The 16,066-nt window shown below is 41.7% G+C and overlaps 1 protein-coding gene across 8 annotated transcripts in view; it reads left to right on the forward strand.

The window, feature by feature from the left end:
- Positions 1–1,614: 1,614 nt before the first annotated feature.
- The window catches only part of fat1a (FAT atypical cadherin 1a), a 75,107-nt gene continuing 60,655 nt past the window's right edge, over positions 1,615–16,066 (forward strand). For 6 of the 8 annotated variants that reach the window (XR_015036197.1, XM_085782844.1, XM_085782864.1 and 3 more), the window contains exons 1-2: positions 3,446–3,642; positions 5,232–8,521. Coding sequence is in view for 7 of the 8 variants with exons in the window: in XM_085782844.1 (XP_085638970.1) it covers positions 5,260–8,521 (3,262 nt within the window). In the remaining variant the exon portion in view is untranslated. Of the gene's footprint in view, positions 1,917–3,445; positions 3,643–5,231; positions 8,522–16,066 lie in introns of those variants that run through there. The other 2 variants (XM_085782884.1, XM_085782853.1) reach the window with 2 other exon arrangements.

The following is a 16,066-nucleotide window of genomic DNA, read 5'->3' on the forward strand; positions in this document are numbered from 1 at the left end:
TTTACTTTATTGTGTAACATTAAAATGTATGATATTTTTTACAGTGCAGAACTGCACAAAGTATTGTTGAGTTTAAGGAGGTCTGTGTGAGGGTCTCCATATAAGTAACTGTGACCTTTGGTTACCCATAACTCCCTTCTCTGCATGGCTTTGGATAGATATTTATGTTTATCTTCGGAGAAACATAATTCCACTCTAAGTAGTGAGTTGCCACCCAACAGTGCTCCTTGTGTGCCTGCTCTCTGCAGTTGATTTAACTTGTTATTAAGGGGCTGAAATAGTCCCCCAGTGCAAACACTATACATCCATAAGGTATATAAGGATCTAGGACTTGACCCCCAGCAGCCAGGAGTGCAAACACTTGGTGAGATCAAAGCAGTGGAACCAGCCCAGGGCATCACCTGACCTGAATTCAATTAAAGCTTTACAGGCAGATCAGAGGAGATGCTAAGAGAGAGAGGGAGAAAAAGCTGTTCCAGATACCTAACATTGTCTAAGACAAAACTGAGAGCGAGATAGAGGGAGTCCAGGAGTGAAGGTAGAGAGGGAGGGAGAGAGATGAAACACTACACACTTGCTCTCTGACACACAAGCTCAATCTTTCTCACCCTCCTTCCTTCCTTCCCTCTTGCGCAGGCACACACACACACACACACACACACACCAAGCCCATAGGTCTCGTTCGTTTACTCAGCCTGTGGGCAAATGTGACTTTAATGAGCCAGTGCTGAATGGACATTAGGCAGAGATTCTCACGCTGGACTGCCGGCTGCAGCAGCCCTCTCTGCTGTGGCATTTTTTGGCAGCCACTTCACAGCGCGGTGTCGAGTTTAGTTGTTAACCACATGTTGGAAGAGCTGAATGAAGACATTTGCGCCTCTGATGTTCAAAATGCATTTTTTTTTTTAACTTCTCATTGTTCAAACAAAGTGGTGGTTTCTTTAAGGTTGCAAGATCAAATTCATATTGAGGGTGTGTTGAGAAAAATATTGGAATTGGAAAAAAACAAACAAAAAAAACAAGACAAAAATGCTGTAGTGGCTGCTAACATTATGGACAGAATAAACAGGAAAGACATTGAGCTGTGTGAATGCAAGGCACGAGAGAGGAATTTGTGACGTCAGAGCTGTCTCCCTGGGACTGACGGGTTCAGATCATGGGTGCCTTCAAGGAGATCTGATATACGACCTCCAAACTTTGTAGATGTTCCAGTGACACTCGGGTGCTTTTGGTTTTAGAAAGAGAGGTGTTTTTTTATTTTTTATGAGTCAATGAGAAAAAAATAACTTTAATAAAATGTTGATCATTAGGAACAGCATCAAATGTAGGCTAAAATTCACGTTTTGATACATTTAGTAGACATATTAAAGTTTTTTTTTTCATAAGCCAAAATAAAAACGCACTACAAGCCATATATCAAAAGCATCACTTTCTCCATCAGTTGATGTGACTTCCTTTCACTCCGCCCCCTCTATATCCTTGTCACTTGTCCGCGTAGAGAACTGTAGACAAGTAAATCACGGCTTTGCCTTTCTTTTTTAAATATATATATATATATATATATTTTCTACTTACGCGCCCCTATCAGGACAGCGATATTTCCCGACATCACCTGAAGGCAGCAACAGTACTATGCAACACCACCTGAACCGCTGTGGAGGAGAGGATCGAGACAGAAGCGTAGCCTACAGCTCTACTGTATCAAGCCACCACCATGTGTGATGGCTCTGAGGCGCTGAGCGGATCGAAACACGGGGCTCTGAGACTGAGAGAGACTGAAGAGGACTAAAAACTGCCGGATCCACACCAACTGAAGCCTCGCTGGTCTTAGAGATGCTGGCAGAAAGCGTTCAATTGCCAAGATTTATGTGAAGGGGAAGTTTGGAGCGGCCACCGGCGATCATCCAGCCGGTCTGGTGAGTAGCTCTGAGTGAAATGAGAGGACAGTGACCCGTTGCTTTGTTTCTAAAGAAGGTTAAAGAAAACTTTGCGCTCAGGTCAAAACATCTTTTAGGAGAATGCGTTAAAAAAAAGTGAGTGTAGTGTATCTGTGTGACTTTGTGCCAACTAAGCAACCAAATGGACAAATACGCACGCTTAGCGCACTCGCACGGGCAGGCAGCGGTACAAGTTGACAAGTTGTGAAGCTGCATGCAGCACAGGCTTTCTGCAGGCGCACCAGCTGGATCACTGCAGTCCGGGCAAGAGCAGTGAGACAGCGCCATCAATCGCATAGCAGCCACACTCTTGAGCGCCTGTGGAGGGAAGGTAGTGCAGCTTTGGGCTGGAGGAGCAGTCAGGATGACTGGGAGGAGGAGGGGGAGGAGGAAGAAGGGGGGGTGATAGGATCAGAGCCTTCATGGCGACTGTACCTCCATCATCAGTCACCCTGCGCTAATGCCAAAATAGAGACCCAGGCACGCACTGCCGGGCGCTGTATTTCCATCCCAGATTCAGGCTATTAAAATACAATAGCATTAGGAAGAATAATGACGAGAAGATAATCCCAGGAATTGTTGTTCCAACACATAAAATGCAACAACACGCGCGAGGAACTTTGCATTTGCAAGTATTATGAACCTATTTATCATCATCAGTGATGCCCTGAACTGCGATTTCATTTGCAAAACACTTTCTCTTCTGCTGACAACAATATTTTGATGTTAATTCACGGACCATTTTCCCCCTGCACTGAGACCATAAACGAGGCTGTATTATAAACTAATATTTGTTTGCTTCTGCTTCATCATCAACTCAAGTTTTTTGTTTGTTTATTTAGCCTTCTATTTCTTTCCCCCACTAAATAACCTCGTCACTGCACGTAGCCTAAGTGGTTTGTGCTGCAGATGGAGAGGTGAATATTGGATTAGGCTTCGTCCCATTTGGACAGCACAAGTTTGTGTCCTTTTGTAAGGACATCTCACGTGCCCTAACTTCAACAGGACTTTTGCTGTGGATTGTTTTAATGTGGATTCATGTAATTAGAAGGAAAGATTAATACTAGCCTACGGGTAATTTTACTAGAATTGATAAGGCCTATATGAAAAAAAGGGTCATAATGGGAACCCTAGATCTCCTGCGCTGAGAAATGATTGGTTAATATTCTTCGGCCATTAAAGCCATAATCAGTGTTGGAAAATTGGAGTAACAAATTATTCCAGTGAAATTATGCCCTTAATAATGAGCAGGTTGCCTTTAGGGTATAGGTGAAGTGGTGGTGGTTACTAGATTAAGAAACATGATTTAGCCGAGCACAGCCCTTTGGTCATTTTTTAAATATTTAACATAAATTTAAACTAAAAAAAAAAGTGTGGTCAGTCGCTATAAATCAAAGTGCCCAGGTCCGGGGTTCAGGCAGAGCGGAAAGGTTTTATCCTGCTGCCAGCCGGTAAGTAGATCCGGACGTGCGCAGCGCGGAGAGATACCGGACAGCTCCAGTACGGGAGAGAAAGGGAAGCAGTGGAGGGAGCGAGGCGGAAAGAGAGGGAGAGAGAGAGAGAGCGAGTGAGTGCGAGAGAGGCTGCCTGGTGGTGGTAGTCGGACTAACGGAGAGGAGAGAAGTCCATGTACTACCATGCCGAGATTTGGACTATATAAACTACATGCAAAACCCCCAAATCTATGAGATTAACAATAGAAGAGGTACGTGAATCTTTGTTTTATGCCCTCGGGGAAGGTTTTTCCAGTCGGCGACGGTTTGCAAAGGCATCTGTGTAACGTAAAAAAAAAAAAAAAAAGTTGAGAGAGGTTAGGTCGGCTATTGTGAGCAGCGGGGCTGTGGAAGAAACCAGCCACCGCTGCCTTCTCCACCTCTCCGGAGAAGTTTAACCTCAACAAAGCTGAAGGTTTAGCGTTGGTTTTGATACCACGACGAGTTAGTGTATCCATTATCCGTTCTGACGGTAGTTTATACGCTGCTTTGGGGTTTGTTAGACGGTGTTTTTTCTTCGTTTTATACGCAAACGGCTGCCATCGTCTAGTGAAGTGAATGGCTTTAGTTGGGGGATGGGGTTTGAAATGAAATAGCATGGAAGCACCTAACTTATTATCTTGAGAGATTTAACTTTTTTCCCACCTTTGTAAGAAAACCGACTCACTGGTGATAGCTTATGCTGTGGAGAAATGTTGCAAATGTGCTGAGTTTTTTTTGTGAAAATTAGCTACAAGTTTTGGTTTTAAGTTTGAATTTTCACAATGGTGCTCCTCGAGCAGATGGTTCTTTTGTACCTGCAGGCGATAGTTTCGGATTTAAGGTGATTTGAGCTCGACTCTGTCACTTATTAACCCCACATAAAGCAGTGATAACTAAACCCCGGCCGGGTCACTCTGGCACGCCAAAAGTAAATAATGTGGCTTTTTATAATAGAGCGCTCCTGCTGCAGACATAGCAACGTCTTGCTTTTTATTTGTCTTTGTGCGGACTCCCACGCAGAGCCCGAGACGTTGTAAAGCGGCTGTAAACGAATGAATCTGCAATTTTAAAACAGTTTCCTACTCATCTCCCCTGTGGCTTAAACCATGATTGTAGCTCGACGAGATTGCAAAGAGTACCCTTGTGTTTGATTTAACTCTGCAGATTTTGCCTGTGTGCTGCTGCTGCTGAAATCACAGGCAGAAACGTCCAGTATCTTTTTGAGTTGTTGAATTGTATGCAATTAGGATGATGATCAGAAATGTAAAAAAACAAACAAAAAAAAAAACAATGCAAAAGAAAGCAACCTTCATTGTGCATGGGTAGAATTTTTTTTTTTTTTTTTTTACATTTTGCAATAAGGAAAGTAAAGATTTATGTGTTTTCATAAGAGCAGTTATTTCTATGAGCCCATTAAGCTGACGTTTTGGTAAATGAGGTTCTACTGTTGAGAAATGCACATAGTTGGCGTATGGCATTGTGCAGACATGGGAGCAGTGCGGGCTTACATCTTGTCACCTGACTGACTGCTCTGCCTCATCTTTTCCACATGGAGCCTATTAAGCCATTTATCATCCCAACCATCACTTGCTATGACATTTAAAATCTGGGAAAGTGCAAGATGACGAAAGAAGTAAGGTGTGGGGTTTTTAAGGGCTTATCTTACCAGGCTTCTGACACGGGGAATGAGATGACTGTGTGTGGGTATTTGCTTTTCAAATTTTAGTCGCTGTAATTACAATAAATTACACACATTTTCTGTGATTATGACATTAAAAAAAATTGAAACATTAACAATCATAACTCTGTTTCTTTCCAGGTGGTTCTGTGAAGATCACGGTACGATAATGGGGAAGCACTTGGTTTCACTGCTTGTGCTGCTCCTGCAGCTGCTCTGTGGCTGCGCAGGGAACCGAAGGATGGCGAGAGCTCCCACCATGCAATTCACCCACTCTGTTTACAATGCCACCATATATGAGAACTCTGCTGCTAAGACTTATTTAGAGAGTCACACCAAGATGGGGATCTATATCACAGATCCAGCCTGGGAGATACGGTACAAGATCATCTCTGGAGACAATGAGAACTTATTCAAAGCTGAGGACTACCTGTTGGGAGATTTCAGTTTTTTGCGAATAAGGACCAAAGGAGGCAGCACTGCCATTCTGAATCGGGAGGTTAAAGACCACTACATGCTGACTGTTAAAGCCTCAGAGAGGGGCACCAATCTAGAGTGTCGCACTAGAGTTAAAGTGCAGGTACTGGACACCAATGATCTGAGGCCTCTCTTCTCACCCACGTCCTACAGCATCTCTCTCCCTGAGAATACAGCTATACGCACCAGTGTGGCCAAGGTCACGGCCACTGATGCAGATATCGGTACGAATGGAGAATACTACTACAGCTTCAGAGAGTGGACGGACATGTTTGCAGTTCATCCAACAAGCGGTGTGGTGACACTGACCGGCAAACTAGACTACTCTGAGACGAAGCTGTATGAGTTAGAGATCCTTGCAGTGGACAGAGGGATGAAGCTGTACGGCAGCAGTGGCTTCAGCAGCATGGCCAAACTTACAGTGAGGGTGGAGCAGGCCAATGAGCATGCACCTGTAATCACTGCAGTAACCCTAGCTCCCTCCGATACAGACCATGACCCGACTTATGCTATTGTGACAGTGGAAGACAATGACCAGGGACCAAATGGAGAGATAGCCTCATTGAGTATTGTTGCCGGTGACCCTCTTCAGCAGTTTAAGGCTGTGAGAAGCAGCCCCGGGAGCAAAGAGTACAAAATAAAGGCGGTTAAAGACGTTGACTGGGACAGCCAGCCTTTTGGATATAATCTCACTTTACAGGCAAAGGACAAAGGCAGCCCCCCTCAATTTTCATCTGCTAAATTGGTACATGTCACTTCTGCACAGTTCAAAGTGGGTCCTCCTGTATTTGAAAAGGCAGTTTACAGAGTCAATCTGAGTGAATTTTCCCCTCTTCATACACCTGTCACTATGGTAACAGCTGTGCCAAAGTATCCACAGTTAAAATATGCATTCAAACACAAGTCTGACAAAAACAAATTTACAATCAATCCGGACACTGGCTTAATCAGCACCACTGGACCAATCAATGCTGATTCTGCCCCCCAATTTGAGCTGGACGTGATTACCAGTGACAAGAAAGCAATGACAAAAGTGATCGTTGATGTGATTGATGTGAATAACAATGCACCTGAGTTCCATCAGACATCTTACAAGGCCACTGTTGATGAGAACGTACCCATAGGGACCAGTGTGGTCACAGTGAAAGCCACCGATCTAGACAGTGGTGAGAATGGCTATGTGACCTATAGTATTACCAATGTGAGCCCTCAACCATTTGTCATTGACTACTTCTCTGGTGTCATTAGTACCTCTGAGGTCTTAGATTATGAGCTCATGCCCAGGATTTACAGTCTCAAAGTCAGGGCATCAGATTGGGGATCCCCTTTCCGGAGAGAGGTGGAGGCATCAGTCACCATAACATTAAATAACCTGAATGACAACAAGCCCCTGTTTGAAAATGTGGACTGTGAAGTGACTGTGCCAAGAGACCATGGCGTGGGAGAGCAGATAACAACTGCATCTGCCATAGATGCTGATGAACTGCAGCTTGTACGGTACAATATTAAAGCTGGGAATGATCTTGATCTATTTGAACTGAACCCAAACTCTGGCATGCTTTCACTGAAGCACTCGCTGAGCGAGGGAGAGGCAGCTAAAGTGTCCTTTCATAGTTTACAAATCATCGCAACTGACGGCGAACACGAGACTCAGCCCATGATCATGAACATAACTGTCATCACGGCACGCAAGCCAGTCCAGTTAAAATGTGTTGAAACTGGTGTCGCTACCATGTTGGCTGAAAAGCTACTGCAGGGCAGCAAAATCCACACTCAGACCGAGCCAGATGACAACTTTATGGACTTTCACTCAGTCAACCGGTACACTCCTCAGTTTGCAGAATCTTTCCCCACTGTTATTGAGGTTAAAGAGGACCTCCCTGTTGGGGCCAGGATTGTCCATTTAAGTGCCACAGACCCAGATAGTGGCTTCAATGGGAAACTGGTGTATGTTATCTCAGGAGGAGACACAGAAAGCCGCTTCATAGTAGACATGGAGACTGGTTGGCTGTTGGTTTATTCTCCTCTAGACAGGGAAACAACAGACCATTACACCCTCAACATTACAGTCTATGATCTTGGCATACCACAGAAATCCTCATCACGTCTCTTGGATGTTAAGATCCTAGATGCCAATGATAACAGTCCTCAGTTTTTGCAAGATTCGTATTCAGTTGAAATAAGCGAGAGCACACCTGTTGGTACGGAAATGATCCAGGTGGATGCGACGGACAGAGATCAAGGAGATAATGGAGTCGTCAAGTATTCGATTTTGGGCGGCACAGATCAATTTTCAATCAATGAAGAGACCGGTGTGGTGACTGTGACGAAGCCGCTGGATCGTGAGCTCCATTCTACTTTTAATCTAAAGATCGCGGCACGTGACCAGTCGGTGAATGAGCCACAGCTAGTGTCCACTGTGCCACTCAAGATCACCTTGGAAGATGTGAATGATAATCCACCTAAATTTGTCCCTCCTAATTACCGCGTGAAAGTAAGGGAAGACCTCCCTATTGGTACTGTAATTATGTGGCTGGAGGCCCACGACCCTGATGTCGGACCCTCCAGTCAGGTACGATACAGCCTCATTGACAATGGAGACGGGAATTTTGAAGTAGACAAACTCAGTGGCGCTGTGCGGATTGTGCAAAACCTGGACTACGAGACGAAACAGGTCTACAACCTCACGGCGAAAGCTAAAGACAAAGGGAAGCCCATGTCCTTGTCATCAACCTGCTTCATTGAGGTGGATGTGGTGGATGTGAACGAGAATCTGTACAAACCTTTGTTCCGATCATTTGTGGAAAAAGGATTTATAAAGGAGGATGCCCTTGTTGGGACCTCTGTGATGACTGTATCAGCCGAGGATGAAGACCAAGGACGCGATGGAGAGATCCGATACTCCATTAGAGATGGATCTGGCCTGGGGATATTTACCATCGATGAGGAAACTGGTGAGTGTCTTTTCCCACTGTTGCTATAAAACTATGTGAAGCTTGTGTCAAAGTGTGCTATTTGCATAAACATAGTACTGTGCAGCTATGGTTCATTTAGTCATGTCACACTGTGGAACAAAGAGGTAAGGGAATCTTCCAGGAGACAGAGGGGTAAGGTTCCTGATTCCAGTCATTTTTCTTCTTTGGGAGAATTGACGGCAGGAACAGATGGACCAGCTGTCTCTCAGACCTGTGTGGACATTCTTGAGTAGTTGTTGTGGCACTAAGAAGATTGAGAGTGATTTCACCCTCTCTTTTCCCCAGCCACGCTCTCACTGTGTAAATACACACTCCTTTTTTAAAACAGATTAAACTTGGAAAATGTTCCAATCTGTTTGACCTAAGGATACGATATTCTAATGGCATTTAAAACATGGTTTTTTATAACAGCATGTTTGTAACATTGTACTGACGGCAAGGCTTTGCTTGTGGGTTCCTTATTTATGTTACTGAAAATATGTTAATACTTGCTCAGCTGCCTAGAATGATTTTAACAGCTGACTCAAATTAGCTCAAAATAAGCAGTCTGGAATTTCAGGAGTTTCTGCCCAAAAACCCAGTAATCACCTGATTTGGATGTTTTGGACCTGGCTTGCTGCCCCTTTTTTAACTAGATAACCACATTCTCAGACAGCTCAATGTGACATTTTCACCTATTTGAAATTAAAATTTGCTCTGCATTATGCATGTTTAATGTCTAAATGAAGCAGTGAAACTTAATGCATTATAGATTGATTTATCTTGGCACATGTAATCTCTAAGGTTCATATTGCAAAAAGCTGGAAATGTGCTGCCACTGATAGTGTTTCATATTTTTAAATGTAAGTTAAATGTTTGTCTAGAATCAGATTTATTCAGTTCTCCACAGAGGGAAATGTTTTTTCTCTGTGTGGAAAAATTCACATGAGATGAGCCTTTATGAAGGATGCATCCTCCAGGGCTGTGTGCCAGCTGTGATGCTTTTGTGGTTGTGTCTGTGGCAGTGCTTGTACATTGATACTTGACATACTTGATTAGTAATACAGTTTTATTTTATCAAAAGAGATGTTTAAAGCTTGAGCTAGTACTGTTCTATATTGTTTTCTCTCAGGATGTGTTTTCTGGTTATGTGTACAATTGACTGTGGTGGAAGTTGAATTTTGCATGGAATAGTGTTAAACATGGAGTGTAGCGCTTAGATGGATCCATATGCAGGCCAGCGAGCTTCCTTGTCTTAACTCAAAATCCTGTATCGTGTATGGACTCAGGAGTCTAGTCTGATCTTCTGCTTAATCCCAGAGGCCTATATTAAATGATTGTCAGGAGATGCAATGATAGGATTGTCCTGGGTTGGGTCCTGTTATTATGGATTACATCTGAGGTCAGTAGACAACTAAATACAGCCAAGGTGGTAATGCCCCTCCTAAGATTTCACTAGACGAAGGGTGTGGTTTGTTAGGGTACCATATGCATTTAGAATATTATGCCTCTAAACGGAAAATATAAGCATGGGTGCACAGCCCACTGCATATTCTGTTCTGCAGCTGCATGTTGTGAATCGTAACCAGAATGTTTTAAGAAGGTTTAAAATTAGAAAACAAATGAAAAAGTGGTATAAGGAAAAATGCCAGGAGCCACGCACCTTCAGTTATGGAATTTGTTTTTCCAGAGTGGGAAGGAGCGAGGAAAGGCTGCTCGAGCCTTTTCCTGTTTCACTTGACATTTGTAATCCTAAACCCTTGCACGTGAGCACAAAAGTCAATTGCACAGTCTCGTTCTGTGTTGTAGTGTTTTGTTAGTCCGCTCACCACAATATAAATCATTATTCTTTCAGCTATTCCTCTCATAGTGGCATGCACAACAACATTGAAACAACAATACAACTTTGCGGGTGACAAAGTGTTCCTGCGGAGAGCCTTGCACGCTGTGGTCGCTGATGCAAGAAGACAGTCAGTCATTCTTGTGCGAGTAGGTGTATCTAACCAATCTGGGAAGAAGATGTATTTTAGAACAGGCTAAACGATTACTTGCATGTTTGTGATACATATGATTAAATTTAAATGTGGTGTCCCTGACAACGGTTTACTGAGTGCCACCCTGTTTTCATCTACAATGATTTCAAGTAAAAGAAAAAAAAAACTTTTTAATGACTTCTTCTCAAGATATGGCTCCTATTCTGTCAGACTGCTTAGGGAGTCCGTGACAACTGTTTGCCCAGACATTCTCTGTGTTATTAAAAGCGCTGTGGTCACTGGCTCGGTGCCATCTTAATTTAAACTTATCAAGATTCTTTTCTGGGCCCCTTCCCATGCAGACCAAATTTACCATTCCATGCTTTAATCAGAAAATCTGCTAATAGTTCTGCGATTTTTTGACAGATAAGGTCCACGAAGGCTCTCTGTAATGACACTAAACCTTGATGCACTAAAAGCTTTCCAAGCGCATATTTTTTAACACATTAACCAACTTGGAGTTTTAGCAGGAACAGAGCAAGATGGATATTCTGCTCTCTGATGCCATTTAGCTTTTATCCCCAGTTTACTCTATTAACTTTAGACAAATATATGCACATTTTATAATTTGTGAGATTTTCCTATACTAGCCATTAGTGTACAAACATCGCAAAAGTCTATGTAAGCGTCTATGAGCAATGGGTGCTCAAAACTGCATAGACTTTATGCAGAGTAAGTGCACCAACTGTGCATGATGACAAAATAGATGTGGCGTGCCCTTTATTCGAAACATTACAAAGACAGCCGAATGTTGTTGGACCTAAGAGCCTATTTATGATATTTTGATTAAGTTCTCCCATGGTATATTTTCTCTTTTTTGCTTTCCTCCTGTTCTGTGGTTTTACTTTTTGATCCAAAGCAACAGTACATTATTTGTGGGTCAGTAGAAGAAAGTTGAGAGGATTATAACTCCTTGTGCAGGCCCCACAAACTGAATGCAACCAAAGAGATATGTGATGTATGGAGTACAAAAGAACAGATGAGTAAAATAATGGTAATAAAAAAGATGGATAAGCATCAGCAAGAATTGCAGCAGTAATCAGGTGAAGAGCTCGTGAACCTATCTGAGGACAGCTTCCACTGCAAGTCGAAGCAGACATGCAATAAAACAATGCTTCTCATTATAAACTTGTGCAAGACTCCACGCCTCAAGCTACACCTGGCTGATGTTGAATGTGACACACCTTATACCTTACCAGATAAAAATTGATACAAAAGGCGAAGGCGTTTTTATTGCTTATGAGTAACAGTTTTTTTCATGACCTATCCTCTGGAATGAGCAAGTCAGCATGTAAAAATCAGGAAGCGGGGGCGCAATTAATCAAAAACATAGGTAGAAGATTACAAGACAGGGATGTGAATGGAAAAGGGGAACTTTTAAACAACCCATTGGCTGATTTCATCTCATACTACAGGGTTGTTAGGTGAAAAAGGTCTTGAGGTTTGAGCTAGGATCTGAACCATAGTCCAACAATCTGATTGTCACCCTATAAACTGGGTTTGAACTGATTTGGGACAATGAGATCTTCATGTCTGTAGCCAAACACCACTATTAACATACTCAAAGAACAGTGACAGCAAACCCTATACACAAAAGGTATGATATGCTGTGATAAACAAGTTAGGACACATCACCTAATCCTTGGGTGCTGAATATCAACTATCATAGGCCACAGGATAATCAATTTGTGTCTCTACTTGAAGATAAATAATATTTCAAAGATTCATTGCCATCAAGGTGGTGGTGTAGAGCTGGACCCAACTATGCTCAAAGAAAGTTGCGTCTCGACTTGAAGTGAAATTATCCATTATAAAGTGACCAGAGCAGAATGTGTTGAGTCTAAATGAGACGCAGATGCTGATTGTATAATGTATGCACTGCCCTTTCTTGTTGGATAATGTATGCATTGCCCTTTCACTCAAAGCTGTTTGCAGCCTTTGCTGTGAAAGCTTTCTTTGTGAAAGCAAATGAAACAGTTTGATGCATAATGGCAAAATCCAGTTTTTCATTTCCACAAAAATTGTCAGTCATTCACTCCTTTTTCCACACTTTTTCCTGTTACAGTAAACAGATTACTAACGGTACGGAAAAGATGTATGCTTTCATTTCCTTATGGTCGGGCCTTCTGGCTTCAGTGATAGTTTGTCCAAGCTGAAAAAAAATTCTGCCCTCCGTCCCTAATTTTCTGTTCAGTCTATATGTTTTAGATGAAAGCAGGGCTGCAAAGTGCCACATGATTCCAAATAGTCTTTGCTTGAGTGCTGTTACTGTGGAGACGGGACCAGGAATGTGCAGCGGGACAAAGTTGATTGTAGGTTGCTAAATGAAAAACACACTTTCCCTAGTTAAAAGTATGTTGTTCTCTCAGTCCATTAAATCTTTTTAAAGAAACTCGAGGCTGCCTTGTGCTTCATTGTGTGTTAATTCATGTCATGCTAACACTCTCATGAATTAGATCTATACTTTCTATTCATGTTGATGCACTATGGTTAGCCTTGTAGACTTTACACTTTGAAGCCGTTTTTTTCAGTGGGCCCCAAGGAACATTCAGATGTCCATATTTGTTTAATTAATTTAATAAAATACAGAGCTTGAAGCTTATTATTTTGTAATCATGTAATACTCCTTGTTAATGATGCTAAACAGAACCTCTTCCTCTAACTGTAGTTTAAAGCATTTAGTGGAACAAACAGCTGTGATATTTTGAAAACATTAGCACCTTCCCAACAGACGCATCTGAGTATCTATGCTCCATAGATTCAATTCAATTCAATTCAACTTTATTTATAAAGCGCATTTCATGCACAAGGCAGACTCAATGTGCTTCACAACAAAAATCAATCAAATTTAAAATCAATTATAAATCACATAGAAAACAAACAAAAAAGATCAAGTGCAAGTAAACAATCATATATAAACAGAGAGAGTGCAAGTGCAAACAATCATATATGTCAATTTCAACCCATACACACTTAGATGCACAAATTCACACCCACTCACCCAATCACATATGCATATCTACACACACATACACACACACACACACACACACACAGGTCAACAGAATGCTGTTGAAAATAGATATGTTTTTAATCTGTTTTTGAAGATGGCTAGTGACGTGGCATGTCTAACTGTGTCGGGCAAGGTGTTCCATTTTCGTGGGGCATATACACTAAAAGCTGCCTCCCCTTCTTTGGATCTGGTGCGAGGAATGAGTAAGTTGCCACTGCCTGATGACCGAAGTGTTCTTGCTGGGGTGTAAGTGGTGAGCATATCTGTGATGTATTGAGGTGCAAGGCCATGTAGTGCTTTGTAAACCAGGAGTAGTATTTTAAAATCGATTCTTGTATTAACAGGTAACCAGTGCAAAGACTTCAGAACGGGTGTGATGTGTTGATATTTCTTGGTACCAGTGAGAACACGTGCAGCTGCATTTTGAATTAATTGTAACCTCTGAATACTTGATTTTGAGAGTCCGGTGAATAAGCCATTACAGTAGTCTAATCTACTTGTTATAAAGGCGTGGATTAATTTTTCTGAGTCCGGTTTTGACAGAAAGCCCCTCAATTTGGAAATATTTTTGAGATGATAGAAAGATGATCTGGTGATGTGATTGATATGACTTCTGAAATTTAGATCGCTGTCGATGATTACACCCAGATTCCTTGCTTCGGTTTTGCTGGTAAGAGAGAGAGAGTTGAGATGTGCTGCAATTTTCTGTCTCTGAGCCTGTGCACCAAAAATGAGTATTTCTGTTTTGTCTTTGTTTAGTTGTAAAAAATTTTCTGACATCCAATGATTAATATCTTTGATACACTGAGTGAGGGATATTATGGGTGATAGGTCATCTGGGTGTAGTGAAATGTAAAGTTGCGAATCATCTGCATAATTATGGTAGCTAAGATTATGTTTGCGTATGACATGTGAGAGTGGAAGCATGTAGAGGTTGAACAGTAGTGGTCCGAGAATTGACCCTTGTGGTACTCCACATGTGATGTCTGTTTTGTTGGAGGTAAATTCTCCAATAGAGACAAAGAACTGCCTATCCTGAAGGTAGGTTCTGAACCAGTTTAGAACTGGACCAGACAAGCCAACCCACCTTTCGAGCCTTTCCAGTAGGATTTTGTGGTCAACAGTATCAAACGCAGAGCTAAGATCAAGTAAAACAAGAATGGAGGTATATGAAGGTGGATGAAGACTAAAGAAGAGATACTGACATGCTTTTATGCTTTCATTCAAATTCCAGTGGCTAGTTCAGGCATTTATAGCCAATTTCATGCAGTGTGATATTTGACAAGTGACAGCCCTGACCATGAATACACTTGGGTGCAGTGAAGTGGGGTACTAAAATACATTAGTCTCTCTGTCAACCCATAATGTTATGGCCATGTCCGTCGACACTACAATTTATCATCTGTCAATACAACTGTTGAAGTTATTTTGATTTTATTTAAATCAATCAAGTAATTTAAACATCCTCACTATAATACTGTACTTACATTTACTTGAATTAAATTGTATTTATAACCTAAATAGTGTGGAATATGGGCAAATATCCTCATTCGCTTTCTTGTTCTTTCAAATTCTCAGCATGAAAGGAAATAAGCAGAATTGCCAAAATGCCAAACCAGTTCTTGAGAATCTTGAAGCAAACACAATATCGAAGTTAATAAACATTTTTTTGTTGGTGTTTTGTAACAACTATGAGGAAGGGAATTGATATGTCGCCATGCAGTAAGATGACTGACTGCACAGGTGGGAAGCCAGCAGGGGATCATGTCCCGGTCACTGCAGTGTTATCTGGGAGAGAAGGTGTGAATGTTTTCTCGCATTATGCTGTCCTAGAGGAAATGTGTGTTGTTAGCTAGGCCAGTTTCAAGCTATTATACAATATAGATATAGATTGATAGCATATATATTGAAGTAAATATAGAGCCATTCCCTATACTGAGAATGGCTATACAAAGGTATTCAGAGGGACGCAGATAAAGATGTGAATGGGAAGGTTTTTCTCATTGTTATCAGAGGCACAGACAGAGAGTACTGGGAGGACAAGGAGGTACAGTAACTGCTTCTAAATAATACTGATATTGAATCAAGGAGTATTGCTCTGAGGCCTGTTCAAAAGGCTCTGAAATAATGCTGTTCCCACTAACAATAGACGCTTTGTATCGTCAGCTAAGTCCCAAAAGCTATCTCAACTGGAATTAATAGGCAAAACTTAAAAAAAAAAAAAAAAAGGAACGTAAACCCTATTCATTCATGCTCCATGTAACAACTACATCAAAGGAGTTTTGCAGTTTCTTTCTAATGCTTACAAATAAATTGTTTTCATGTTCTCTTTGGGGTTAAAGAAATTCTGAATTTGTTATTAGTACTTGCTGTGAAACGGCTTTGTATCCACTGCTTTATATATTGTCAGACATATAATGGAAAAATTACAATAGGATTACACTGATACAGGAGCCATCAGTGTTCTCCATCGTTAGGCTGGAGAAATGATGAAGCTTG

The sequence above is a fragment of the Trachurus japonicus genome, chromosome 1 (genome assembly GCF_045865225.1).
Source record: "Trachurus japonicus isolate A0001 chromosome 1, Traja_1.0".
Classification (NCBI taxonomy): Eukaryota; Metazoa; Chordata; class Actinopteri; order Carangiformes; family Carangidae; genus Trachurus; species Trachurus japonicus.